The sequence below is a fragment of the Apis mellifera genome, linkage group LG6, assembly GCF_003254395.2.
Source record: "Apis mellifera strain DH4 linkage group LG6, Amel_HAv3.1, whole genome shotgun sequence".
NCBI lineage: Eukaryota > Metazoa > Arthropoda > Insecta > Hymenoptera > Apidae > Apis > Apis mellifera.
In genome coordinates, this window is record NC_037643.1 from 12,174,197 (window position 1) to 12,189,125 (window position 14,929).

The 14,929-nt window shown below is 22.8% G+C and overlaps 3 protein-coding genes across 5 annotated transcripts; 2 read left to right on the forward strand and 1 right to left on the reverse strand.

Annotated features, from left to right (window-relative positions):
* Nucleotides 1-1,096: 1,096 nt before the first annotated feature.
* LOC102654930 lies at nt 1,097-6,862 on the forward strand. 3 transcript variants are annotated; one of them, XM_006569967.3, is made up of 7 exons: nt 1,097-1,968; nt 2,525-3,175; nt 3,394-4,559; nt 4,651-4,721; nt 4,803-5,004; nt 5,104-5,334; nt 5,554-6,862. In XM_006569967.3, the coding sequence occupies exons 1-7, from the start codon at nt 1,416-1,418 to the stop codon at nt 6,595-6,597; spliced, it is 3,918 nt and encodes a 1,305-aa protein (XP_006570030.3). In that variant the 5' UTR covers nt 1,097-1,415; the 3' UTR covers nt 6,598-6,862. The 3 variants fall into 3 exon arrangements, with proteins under 3 accessions (XP_006570030.3, XP_006570031.3, XP_016768413.2); XM_006569968.3 differs by having other exon boundaries at nt 1,099-1,968; nt 4,806-5,004; XM_016912924.2 differs by lacking the exon at nt 1,097-1,968 and having other exon boundaries at nt 2,676-2,767; nt 2,880-3,175.
* A 600-nt stretch (nt 6,863-7,462) lies between these two features.
* LOC552314 (glutathione S-transferase theta-3) lies at nt 7,463-10,421 on the reverse strand. The gene is made up of 5 exons (XM_624689.5): nt 10,175-10,421; nt 9,218-9,515; nt 8,356-8,506; nt 8,015-8,201; nt 7,463-7,771 (listed from the first exon to the last, which is right to left on the reverse strand). The coding sequence occupies exons 2-5, from the start codon at nt 9,415-9,417 to the stop codon at nt 7,617-7,619; spliced, it is 693 nt and encodes a 230-aa protein (XP_624692.2). The 5' UTR covers nt 9,418-9,515; nt 10,175-10,421; the 3' UTR covers nt 7,463-7,616.
* Nucleotides 10,308-12,778, forward strand: LOC552331 (protein rogdi). Its single transcript, XM_624707.6, has 6 exons — nt 10,308-10,445; nt 11,357-11,428; nt 11,519-11,653; nt 11,799-12,077; nt 12,169-12,378; nt 12,451-12,778. The coding sequence occupies exons 1-6, from the start codon at nt 10,410-10,412 to the stop codon at nt 12,517-12,519; spliced, it is 801 nt and encodes a 266-aa protein (XP_624710.1). The 5' UTR covers nt 10,308-10,409; the 3' UTR covers nt 12,520-12,778.
* Nucleotides 12,779-14,929: the final 2,151 nt, after the last annotated feature.

Consider the following 14,929-nt stretch of genomic DNA (forward strand, 5'->3'; position numbering starts at 1 on the left):
ATAAAATTGCACGAGATTATTGTGTCTTTTTTTTATGTTTTCATTCTTTAATTTAATTCTTTGAATATGTGATTAAAAATTGTGAAATATAATTAAATACAATTTTGTGAATTGAGAATGATATTACTGTGATATTTAATATTAGTGCGCGCGTGTTTTATATAAAAAAAAAAAAAAAATTATTTCATGGGATCAGAGATCATGATGAACAAATGAAGATGAAATAATTAAATAATACGTTATTTAATATATTATAATTAATATATATAATATATAATATAATATAATAATTATATTTAATATGACATGTACATATATTTGCTGAATCGTGAGTATGAAGAAAATTAAGAATTGCACATAAAAAATAATTATGTAAATAATATGTAAATAAACACACGCAATATTAAACCACGTGCTATGATAAAAATTAATTATTGGACAAAAAATTTATATAATTGATATTTAATTAATATTCTTGAATTAAAACTACAATATTTAAAATTTTATTCTGATGCAAATAAAAAATTTATTTCAATATAATCGTTCCAAGATAAAGAATTATAAAATAGAAAATATTTTTCATTTTTGAAGATTATTTTTATATTTCTTAGGAGGATTTAAAATTATATAAAACAAAATAAAAAGACAAATATAATATACTTGTTTGTGTCGAATTAGTTTGTTATAAATTATAAAATTTTTATGAACTTTTTCTTTTATCTACATAAAATTAAATATAATAATGGTTCATGTTAAATATTATAAATCTAATGTAATGAATGTATGAAGAAATGAGAAAAAGAAAGCACATAATATGTAATATTTATATTTTTCATGTGATAAATCAATTCTTAAAACAATTTGATTTAAGATGACAAATTCATTATGTAAAAAAAGTGGAAAAAAGAAACGAATGATGATTTATAATGAATCAGAAAAGTAGATATATTAATTAAAAACATTATTTTCTAATTTAAACTTTAATTGCTTTTTATTTAAAATTTATAATTTTATAATTATTTCTCAATTTTGATAAATATTTACAAAACATATATATATTATAAATATATCGATGTTTTCAACAAACTTTTACAAGATTCATCGAAAATGGATGCAATTTATTTATTCTTTATCATTAAACTCGACTATCATTTTATCTGCTTCATCATTTTACATTATTATTCCAAATTATTAATTTCATAATACCATAAAAATCACGTTAAACAACAACATTTAATTTTATTCATAAAACATTCTCATCCAAGAGTCGAATATATTTTATATAAAAAAGTAATCATTAATCTGTCTCACAATATCGACTTAAATAATCGATACGAAGAAAGAACGTTATCCCTCTTCTCTTGTTCTGTCACGAACAAACCGCTATTACTTCCACTGTACTTTGAAGAAAGAAAATGAAAGAACTCGATAGTTGCCAATCGAATAACTCACCGAAAAAACGAAGGGAAAGATCGAAGAAGCAGAAATCTACGTGTAAATTATTCACAAAGGACTGTTCGCCGAAGGTAATGATATCTCGCGACAGTGTCGTTTACAAGAAGATCAATGATCCCTCCGTAAGTTTTACGTTAATCGAAGAATCTTCGAGTGGCAAGGAAGAAGAAAGAAAGAACTGTGAACATTTATATTGCGGAAATGGGACGAATTTCGAGGAGGAACAAGATGTTTGTCCAATTACTAGTTCCAGCGAGATTCAAACAAATTTCGAACTGCGCGATATTTTGAGAAAGATCAGAAAGAATTCGAAAACCGATGGATTGATCGAGGAATTCGATTGTTTGCCGGGAGATAAGTATGATCAGCAGAGACCCATTTTTGTCGATCTGACGACCGATGAAAAGAACACGTGGAAACAAACGATTTTAAAGCAGTTCTGCGATGTGAAGACGAGCACCATTAATGAGATGGAAAACGGAAACGAGAAGTGTTCTACAAACGTTGTACTAGGTACAAGATTAGTATATATCAATTAGATTGAAGAATTTGTTAATTGATCGATTATTTCATTAATTTGACGATAATTAAATCCAGTTTAAAGAGGGAGATACTTGTTAAAAAAAAAAAGAAATTGTTCTCACAAAATGAAAATACAAGAGTTTGTTTATTTTTAATTTGTTTAAAAAGAATGAAGACACGTGGATATAAAACATTTTGAAAATTAAAAATTAACATAATGAATAATTAAGTTTAAGTTTCTTCGTAAAATCGATAAATAAGTGTCTTCCCTTCCGAGACTAAATATATATTTAAATAACGTAATTATTATTTTTTACTAATAATAAACATTGTATACGAAATTTAAGTCGTTTATTATAAGAAAAAAAAAGATAAATTATTATTTATTATTATATTTTTAATCCTCGCACGTTTATTGATTCTAATTTCTTATGAAATTTAAATATCGTAGAAGACATTTATTTTTCTTTTCTTGCACTCCTTCTATTAATTATATTAGACATCAAAAAGTTTTGCTTCCCTTGCATTACATCTCGTTGTATTCCAGAACCTCGAATTATAATAGCAGATAGTTCAAGTAAATTAAATTACAATGGAAATGGCAGCTTAGCAACTGCTTTACGAGATCGTGGACCATGCACGATACCAGTACAACCGAATCGTTCATTACCCATTCGCCCAGCACCGTCTGTACCAACCAGACTCTTTCGTAAGGGTCACTCGTCATCGTTCGTGTTGCCAAAATCGAGCAGCGCGGACGTAGAGGAAATAGAATCTGTGAAACGAATCGGTACGTTGTTAAACGAGGAACTTCGTAAGGGAGGAAATATTAATCGCGAAGAACGAGTAGCATCGAAAGATCGTGCGAGCTCGATGAATTATGTTGTTCCTCAAATTTCAAGTGTTGGAAGTCTGAGTGTGATAACGAGGAGAAATAATAACGACATGGAACACGAGAAGGATAACGTTAAAGAAAATAAAAAGAAGAAGAGATCGCAAGGAGGGAATTCTGGCCAAGGTAGAGAGGAGAACGTGGAAAGTTCGATCAAAGAGTTTTTGACTAATTTCTGCGGTTCGAACGCGGCTGAAGGGATGCAGGATCTGTGCACCGACAAATGTATCAAAGCTACCTCGACGACGAAAGAGAATAGTGGTAATAAAGTGCCTCCATTGAGACTGAAAAAAATTGTGCATACAGGTAACAATGATTTATTAAAAAACTTTTATATTTTTACCATCTTTCGTATAATTTTATTAAAAAAATAAAAATTAAAAATTACTTTTAACTTGATATATTAAAATTCACGATAATCTTGTCGTAAAATTGTAATTTTACTTCTTCTTCTTCTTTTTTTATTACTATTCATGATTTTATATAAAATTGTAAATAAGTAAATATTACATATCTGGGAACAGAGATGGAGGGATACGACAATTCTCAAATGATTCCTGGATCAGAGCGCGAGTCAAACTATAGAATCATCACAGACGCGACGCCCGAATCAGTAACAAGTCCAAATTGGAATGATATGCTCTATGAAAAAGACGCAAACCTAGCATCTTTGAGTAGCGATAGCTACAAGTTGAAATATCGGCGGAATAGATTGAAACAGAAGCTTCGCGAGCTACGTGGCAAAGCTTCGGAGTTGGCCAAGGAAATGGCGAACGACTCGAATAATCAGCAAAGCACCAGACTGAGGCAGGTGATGAATCGTTACGAGAAGCAAATAGAAAATCTGTCGAAGTTGCACGGAAAACTGTCTGCGGCGCTTTCAGTTTCGAGGGAGGTGATCGATGTAAATGACGATAGTGTCAATACTAGCGATAATCCGTGTACGAACGAGAGAAGTTCGGACATGGACATTTCAGCGGATAACGTTTCTCCAACGTCGTCACCCGAGCCGCCAAAATTGTCGCCACGATCATCTTTGGATTGTATATTGCCGGAAGAAATTCGAAATAGCCCACCAATTTTACCGAGGGTGTGTCTAATATCATCGAATCAAGACGAGGAGGAGCTACAAGTCTCGGAGAGGAAAGTTTGGCCCGTTGACGAAGAGCTGATGAAACCAACGTTTTCATCTGTGGATCCTCTTCAGGCTGATTCCGTGGACAAAGATCCTTCGGATCTTGAAAAACACGCACGAGTTACGCCTACGGGGAACAATATCGATGATGTTGATAGTGAAAATTCGGGTCGTGATGTCGATAAAAAAACGTTAAATAATTGTAAAAACATTGCTCAATTTCAGAATAAGAATAATCATCGCGCGACTCAAGAAAAAAAAGACGAAAGGAGTAAATCGATGGAAGGATTTCCTCAATGTCGTCTTGTAACGCAAGAATCGGAAAAGATCAAATGTCTTGAATTTTCTGACACTGGACCGGTAATAAGTTCGATAGCTAGCTGCGTAGAAGTACCGACATCTGTTCAAGAGAGTGAGACGTTCGAGATAACGAACGCTGACAAACAACCTTCCCCGTCAAGAAAGCATATATTATCACAATCTAATTTTTATGAATCCAATCAAGAGGAAGTTTTGTTCTCGAAAATCCGTCAAAGTCCTATAAATGCGCAAAAGGTTTGTAAAAAAAAAATAATCACATTAATACATAACACGATAAAGAAAGAAATTTTGAAAAGGAAAAAATTTTGTTTGAATTTGTTTTCAGGTTTCATCGAGTTCATCTCAACAAACTCAATTTGATATTCCACGGACGGTATTAAATCAGAAATATTCTACGTAAGTTTAATAAAAAAAAAATATATTTTATCGTGTAAATTTCTATATTTTATATAAATGAATATGTATATATATGAATAGTAGATTACGACAAAATTATAAAGGAGAAGAAATTCCGATTGATTCTGTACAAAGGAATGGCGGAAATCATTCTATAACTGAACAGTTTCCGACTCTTGGTAACTGGTTGGCCCGAATATCAAAAAAACAAGCTCCAATAAGCAAACCTAAATTACAAACCTCAGGAAATGCCTCGTTTACAACAGCAGAGAATACTACAGGCGTGAGAATTATTTCTTTTTTATCATTTATTTTATTATAATTTTTTAATATTCTTTGAAATTTCTCCAATTTATTCTCATAATTTTATAACATACCGTAGCAAGTTTCTGGGACCGAAATACCAAAAATGATAGGTCCTAATATAAACAACAATATAATGAATGTAGCATCTCAACGTAATGCAGAAAAATTGCAATGCCATCATCAACCACAGCAATTACATATTGGAACATCTGTAACTCTTTCACAACCTATCGCAGCAGTTCCACCTTTACGCCCTGGTATTTGTCCGCCTATTTCTACGACACAATTTTATCCAAACAATTATACAGTAAGTAGAATTAAAATAAATGCATTTTAATTATTCTGTTTTGACAAATTTAAAAATCTTTCAAATTATATAATTAATAGATTAAAATATATATATATATATATATATATATATATATATAATTGTTTGTAAATTGATACAGTTTATAAATATTCATTAAAAAGAATTAAATAAGTATTTTTATAACGTTATATAATTATATAAATTTTTTAATTATAGATCGATCCTTACAATAGTGCTACCTTAAGTTATCATCCAACAATTTGTCCTTATGGTACTTATCCATATCATCCGCGTTTACATTCGAGTTCTTTACCAGGGTATCATTTTCCTATACAAGAAAATCTACGATCAATGCAACATATGGATAAACGTTTTCCTTTGATACAAGATCCAATTGTGAGATATTCCTCTCCATCGACGAACACTTTACAACATTCGAATAATTTGGAATTTGATCGTCTTCGAGGAAACTCTACTACTAATAACATTGCCACTTCAACCTGTTTACCATCGTTGTTTTTATCATCACCATCTTTATCTTCTTCGCATCAGACTCTGGCTCGAAATCCTCTAATCGGATATTCAGCAAATAATCAATTTTCTCGTAATAGAATGATCCCGGATGTTGTTGCTGCTGCTGCAGCCGCTGCTGTTGCTGCTGCTGCTTCTTTTGATAGGCAACGCGATACATTAACCTACAATAGAACTGATACAGATACATTATCGACTGCTGGCATTACAAATATAATTGATACAGAATCGCCTCACGTATCAAATGGTGCCAAATCAATTAATCGCGATGTGACTAATCAAACTCAAGATAATAATTTTAACGAAGAAAATCATGAAAATACAAAGTATCAACAAATGCAAAATTTTCTATTTGATCGATTAGGACTCGTAAAAAATACAGATAATTTTGCACAAACAAATTCAGCTATTGATTCTCAAACAATGACATCTATTATTCCTCCAGCATCATATCGGATGCCATTAATCTCATCACATGCTCAATTATCAAAAAATGTATCAACAAACGAATCTAGAGATTGCGAGACACCACATCTTGGTAAAATGAATCGTAGTCCAAATAGTTTGCATAATTTTACGTGTTCGAATTGTGGTATTATCGGACCAAAATTTAAATGCTTAGGATGTGAAATGGCATTTTATTGTGATGAACGGTGTCAAGAAAAACATTGGTATATTCACGTTCAAAGATGTCCCAAAAAAATGCCAAAATTAAAAAAACTCACTTAAAATTATTATTTAACATAAAAAATGTTTTATAATGCTAAGTTATTTTATAATATTAAAGACTATAAATAATAAATATTAATTAATGACAATAATATTATTGTGATTTTAGCTTTAATAATATGTTTAACAAAAAAAGATATGAATGTTCAAAATTTTACTTTTGTAATAGATTGTTCGAGGAGCAATTGTGTAACCAAAATTTTTTTTGAAACTATTTATATAAATATGGAAATTTAATAAATTTTCACTTATTAATAATTAAAAATGATAAACAAAGTCCTCTTTTCATATCTTTACTATTTTGCAAAACTTCTTATTAGTATATATTTATATTATATTTATATTATTATGTAAAAATTATTTATTTAATTATTATATTTTTACATTATATTTATATTTTTTTATGTAATTAACAATCTATACAACTTGATTGAATTAAATTTCAATTAGAAATTAAAAGATATTGTTATTTATTTATATAATTATTTAAAAATATAGTTGCATAATAAATGAAAATATAAACGAATGTAAAATAAAATATAAATCATCATATTTGTTCTATTGTTTAAAACCTTTATCTTCTCACTATATATGTATACAAATTTAAAATTTAAAACAATCATATGAATATAGTATAATATAATAACTTCTTAAGTACAAATAAAAACAATTATTACACACACACAATTAAACATACACACACACACATATACACACAAATATATAAAAATGTATAAAATTAAAATCCATTTACAATATATACAGTTTTATATATATATATATATAACTGTGCTGTGTTCATTCCATGTATAAACAGTATCAGAATTAGTAATTATATTTATATATAATATTTTATATATCATTATACTCAATGATATAAATCTTTATGTAAATGATACTCTTAAATGAACAGTAGTAAATATAAAAATATAAACAAAAAAAATGAAAATATTAAAAATATTATATTATATAAAATCAAATTGCTATACCCATCTAATACATATATGATGAATAAAATCTTAAATCTTGCTCTTTACATCTTGTTTTGTCTTAGTTGCAAGCTTGTTTAAAAATATATGTGCTTCTTGATAATAAGGACTTGTTTTATTTTCAACATATTTCATCCATGCAGCTATATGAGGTCGATTTTCTTGGAGATTATATCCAACTATTCCTGTAATTATTTTTTAAATTTATATTGTATTTAAAAATAAATTATTTCTTTAACAATTATTATTTTTTTATATATTATAACAAATGATGAAATATTGAAATATTATATATATTATAATGTATGAATTTTTTTATTTACAACCTATAATAATGTACATATAAATTAATTAAATATTATCTCAGATAATTTTTTCTATTTTTACTATTATTTTTAATAAATATATGTTTCAAATATATTACTTACGAACTTGCTCCACTTCACATGCTGCAAGAATATCAGCAATACTAATTTCAGAACCAGTTAAAAAAATTTTGTCTTTTAACCAAACATTTTCTAAAACATCAAGTATTTTAATCATATTTTTTTCATATTTCATAATGTTTTCTTGTGTCACTGTTGTTTCTTGTCCACTTAATTTTGGTATTAAAAACTATAAAAAAAAAAAATTAATTTTCAATGAAAAAATACTAAATAGCATAAAATTTATATATTTAAATTAATATATATAATTATTTAAACTTGAAAGAATATAAAATTTCTAACATCATTTTATATATTACATATATATAATGAAATTTTCTTACCTTCTTAAGAAAATACATACTACAATGTAGTCTGGTATTTAAATGATGCCATTCAAGATATTCATCAACTCTAAGTTGAAGTTTTGAGTCTTTAGGATACCAATGATCAGCTATGTTAAATTCTCTACAGATATATCTCAAAATTGCAACGCTGCAAAATTCAATATTTTTTAAATTTTAAAATAAATTATAAAATTATTTAAATTTACAATTTATAAATTTCTTTAATTATAATTTGAAAATAATTAATCGTTTTATAAAAACCATTAAAATAAAAACAAATAAAATTAAAAAATAAAATTAAAATAAAGTATTATAATGAAAAATTAATTTTATATGATATTACTTGATATGTAAATAAATTTCATTATAAATAATATTTTTTATAATGTTAATGCTAATATTTTATTCTTAAAAAATTATTTTATATTCTATTCTATAATATTCTGTTATTATTTATTTCATTACTCAAAAATTAAAGATAAAAAATTATTAAAAAATATTAATAACAAGTTATCAACATATAAATAACATATATAATATAAAAATTATGAAATAGTAATTCTATTTCTTATGTAAGCTAGAAATGTTAATTTATAATTTTAATTTATTTTATTAAGTTTAATTTATTTTCATACTTTTCAAAATAAATATAATTTACATTTCTTTTAATATAATAATAATAATAATCTTATAAAATAAGCTATTATATTTGTATAAATATATACGAATATATAATTATGAATTATAATTTATATTTAACTAAGAATTAAATTTACTTATTTATAATAATTTGTATTATAATTTGTTATTAATTACAATATATTTTATAAAACATATATAATATATAAAATAATTATACCTTTCTATCATATTAAAACCATTGTGTTCAATAGCTGGTACTTTTTGAAAGGGATGAATATTTTGATACTTTGATATAAATTGTTCACCTTTTGCTAAATTTATTAATTTTGCTTCAAATGGTATATCACAAATTTTTAAAAATATATAAAGTGTTCTACTTGGTTGTGATAATAAATCATAGTACAATTTAAGACTCATGATTCTTTCTTTGTAGAAAATTAAATTTATAAAAATAATTTTATAATTACATAAAAAATATTATAATAAAATAAAATTAAATAAAATAAAATAAATTCCTGAAAATAATATAAAAATTTAAATATTTATATAAAATTTTGTCAAAAAAATTATTTTATATAAAATTTACTTATAATAAATATAATATAATAAATATATTTGATAAATAAAAAAAATACTCTTTTTTCTTATTTAATAAATTTTAATAAATAATTTTTTATAAAATATTATTTAAAATTTAAAATTGTTAGTATATATCTGTTATATATATTTTATATTTCTATACTCATATTATATATATATTTATATAATTTTAAAATATTCTTTTAATATAATAAAATTTTTATACTATATACATAAGTATATAGAAATATGAATAAATATATATATATATATATATATATATATATATATATATATATATATATATATATAATATATTAATATATTAAGTATATATATATATATATATATATATATATATATATATATAATATATTAATATATTAAGTATATAAAATAATATAATTGATTTTGTTACTATTTACATATTTAAAAATCATATATTATGAACTTGATCATAAGATATATAAGAAGTTATATAAGAAGATACTTTTTATGTAAAGTGATACAGGTGTTTTATTTATATTCGTTGATATTTATTTATCAATAAGTCAATTTCTTTAATTACTAATTCTAGAATGAAAAAATATCTTACAATGATAACGATTTATCTATTTCAGATTGCAAAATTTCACATCGGAGTAGATGATCAGATTTATCTTCTGTTTTTAATGTGACGATAATCTTTGATTGCGAAATGAGTGACAAATGAGATACATGAAGAAAAAAATAGAAATTAATGAAAGAAACTTAAAGATTAGGCACATATGTATTTAAAACATTGTAACTTGTAACTAGGAAATAACTGCAAGTATCATCCGATAGAGAAAATGGCTGACTGCGAGAAGGAGGAGGCTCACAATCTCGTAAGCTATTTGCCTTTGTCTACCGTTTATCTAATCACTTAGACGACCTCATCGTCTCGCGGTTCGTGATGATAGTGTTACCTTATCTATCGTCGAACTAATCAATTTATTCTTGCTGTTCTTGTTAAAACATGCTGTTCTTTGTGGTTATGTTCTCTTCAATGAATTTTAATATCACATTTTAATCTTATTTACATAAATGTATATAAATATATAATTTAATAATTTTGTTTCAAAAAAAAAATATATATATATATATAATCATGAAACATAATATTTATTATCTAATAAAATGATTGATTTAATTATTTAAAAATATTCATTTAATGTAAGTTTATCACTTAGCCAATATAATTCACAAAACGATATATAAAATACTTGAATGAACATAATATATATAATAAATATATTTTAATAAATTATATAGTTATAAAATATCAGAATTTTTAGAAAATATTAATTTACTCAAACATATAGACATTTGCAAAATAAATTTTATAACGCACAAAATTTAAATGAAAACTTAAAGTATAAAAGAAAGTATAAAATAAAGTATTAATTTTTATAATATTTTCATATATAATAATTAAAGAATATTTATTAACATAATATAAATTTATATTATTATATTTATATTATTATCTATAAATTTATATTATAATATATTATATTATTATCATAAATGACAATTATATTAACATTTATATAATATTTTAAATTTATCTTGTCATTTTATAATAATAAAAAAAACTAATAGTTTAAAATTTATATATATGATATATTCTTTATAATATATATATACATTACATATTAATTAAATTAATTTATTGAATTAATGTTTATGTCATATATGTTATGACATATATGTTATATATTTTTTTAATTAAAATTTAAAATATATAATTTTTTAGCAAATGGAATTTGAATGGGTACTTCATGAAGAAGTTCATTCTTCATTATCACAATTAAGGAATATTTTAATGGTATGTTAAAGACATACAACTGGAATTATTAATAAAATAATTAAAAAAATAATTTCTATTTTTTATTAATTATTTTATTTTATACTACAGGAATGTGCACAAAGATTTCCATTAGCATTATTTGGCAATGATCAACATAATAAAACGGACAGATTTGTATTTGCTGCACCACATGATCAAGTAAAATGTGTAGCTGTTTTAACCGGTGACAGTATTACAAATGCAGTAAGTTCAATATTTTAATCAATTATTTTTCTATTTTATAATTAATATTATTTAATATTAATATTAATATAATTAATATTATATTGTATAGTAATTAATTAATACAATTAATTATATTTTATAATTTAAAAAAACATATTTATAGGAAGTTAATTTTAAAATACAACGTCAGCAAAATATTAATATGAGGACAAGTATACAAACAGAACATCCTTGGAAATTACAACAAATACAAGATGCTGCTAATCATTTACAACAAGCAATTGCTCACATAGATAATGTTGATCGACATTATCCTTTTAAAACATCTGATGAAGTTATGCATGTATTAGGAAATATTCTTGGTTGTCTTCAACGCAGTCGTACTAGTTTAATTGTTCCTAGAAAGAAAACTATTGATGATCTGATTAAAAGTCGTAATATGGTGAGTGAATGTTTTTAGTAAATATTTAATTATAATATGATATTTCGTATAATTATTATCATATATCATACATTAAATATTTTTATTGCAGAAATCATTAAATCCTAATCTTCCAGAGAATTTGGCTATTAGTTTTTATATCCAAAGTTATAAATTAGTTTTAGCAATATATCAATTGGAAAATGCACATGGAAGTGTTAAGTATGAAACACAGCAAGCAGAGTGTAGTGTTCCATGGTTAAATGATGCTTTAGTATTGCTTACTATAGCATTACAACTTTGTCAACGATTAAAAGATAAGGTTAGTTTATTTATATTTTTTGATATTAATATTAAATTCTCTTTCTTAATTTTATTTATCATATTTTTTTAGATTTGTGTTTTTTCTCAATACAAAGATTTTACAGTTGGTTCTCATGTTCCTTCTACAGTGGGTTGGTAATAAAAATAAATTTAAATAATTATTAATGTAAAAACTAGCTGCGTACATATATTAGAATATCTCATTTAATGCTCTGGTAGCATTTTTAATAAATTTCCTTTTTATAAATGAAATTTCGTTCTGAAAATATTAATATTAACATTAAATATAACATTAATATTAAAAGGCTATATTAATTTGAAAAATAAATTTTATCTAACATATTTTACGCAAAAGAAAATCTTGTATATTAATACAAAATATGAGACTTATTATCATTTATTAAATATTTTATTGATTAATTATGTCAATCTATTTCTGGATTTTTTCTAATAATTTTTTATTGAATTAATTAAATATGAAATAATTAAAAATTAGGTTTATCATATTTCCTGTGATTTTTTAGAATATTATAATAATTCTTTTTTTATTAGATTTTAATTTTTTGTTTTCAAGAAAATATAAATGAATTTAAAATTGTTAACTTTAATTATTTTATGTATCCAATTTTATTATTTTAATGAATTATTTATTTTATTTACCAAAGAATATATATTACAAAATAAAATATACATTATCATGGTATGACGTTCCTTTCATCATACTATATCTATGTATTTGTATATAGATATTTGAAATAGTATTAGATTAGCATTAATTATTAATTAGATTATTCTAATTAATATTGATCAATTAATTAACTAATTAATTAATATTGATTTTTATTTATATATAATTAAGAAATAGCCAATTTATAAAATTTTTAATATCATTATATTAAAAATATATCAGTTTTTAATGTTAAAAGCGATTGTTATATTGAGTTAAATGGAATATTTTTATTCTATTTTTTAAATATTATTCTGTTTTAATGAATCAATGTATAATTTTACATTTAAATTTTGTATTTTTTACTTGTTTTTTATCTACATTTTTTTTATTTATGTTATCTTATTGATATAATATATATAAACAAGTGAAATAATTTAAATTTATATTTATTTTTATTTATTTTCCACATAACTCAATAAAAATTAATGATTATTATTTATTTTTAATTATATATTTGAATTATAAATACTTTACTATATTAATTGATCAAAGTAATCATGTATGAATTGAAAATTCTATTATATAGGATAAATTATAAAAGATTTTTTTTTTAAAATGCAAAAATTTCAATTATTGTTTTTAATATTATCAATTAAAATTTATGCATTATATTATAGAAATATTATTAGATAAATTACAAATTAAATGTAATTATTTTATTTTATTTACTCGTATGTAAAATAAGAATAATGAAATGTTATAAATTTATAAATTTACAAGTGCTGTGGTTTTAGGTATTAAAAATTTATAATTTCAATTTATTTATATTATTTTATTTTATATAAATAGTATTTTGTTTATATATATATGATATATTAATTATGTGACATGAAATATAAAACAGTACTTAAGTAATTATTATAAAATAATTCAATATATTTATTTTCTGCAATTTATTTTTTTTTTTAATTTGAAAATTATTAAATATAAAGGAATTTATAATTTATAATATAATTTTTAATTATTATAATATATTTATAATATTTAATAAAAAAAACCAGTACATGTAGATATTTCACACATGTGTATTATATTTAAGAAAAATAATATACTTATATGTAATTTTAAATATTTTGAATTTAGAAATAATAAAAAATTTATTATTTAGGAAAGACAAAATTTTTACAATATTAGAAATTACAATACATAATGATATATTAGTATATATTATTCTTATTGCAAGGTATTAATTATTTGTATAATTAATATTTATATATTTTTCATATTTATAAAATTCCAATAAACAACAAAAATTACTAATTAAGTAGTGAAATAGAATAATAGAATAGTATTATGTCAAACAACACAATTTTTAAAAATTAGAGTTCACATAGTTATAAAATATATGAAAAAAATGTATTAAATATTATATATAGTTGTTAATCTTAGCTAATGAAATTAGCATTAAACAACTTTTTTAATCTTCCATTATTGGAGTGGAAATTGCAATTCATTAAAATATATTTGTTAAAATTTTTGCATATATTTCATGAATCAATATTATTGTTGAAATTCTTGAATAATATGAAAATTAATAAGAAAAATGTAATTATATTATAACCACTATTATTTTTCTTGAAGAAAAATATCTATTAATTTTAGTTAATTTATAAAATTACTGGATTTATAATTATTATTGCAATATTATATTTTGCATATAAACAATTATTTTGATTAAATTATAAATAATTTTTTTTATAAAATTCTGAATAATTTAATAAATTTTTCCTATTATATATTCTATAATAATATATGTTAATTTATTCTATAATGAAATCAAATAGAAAAAATAAGTTTATTTCAATAATTGAATATAATA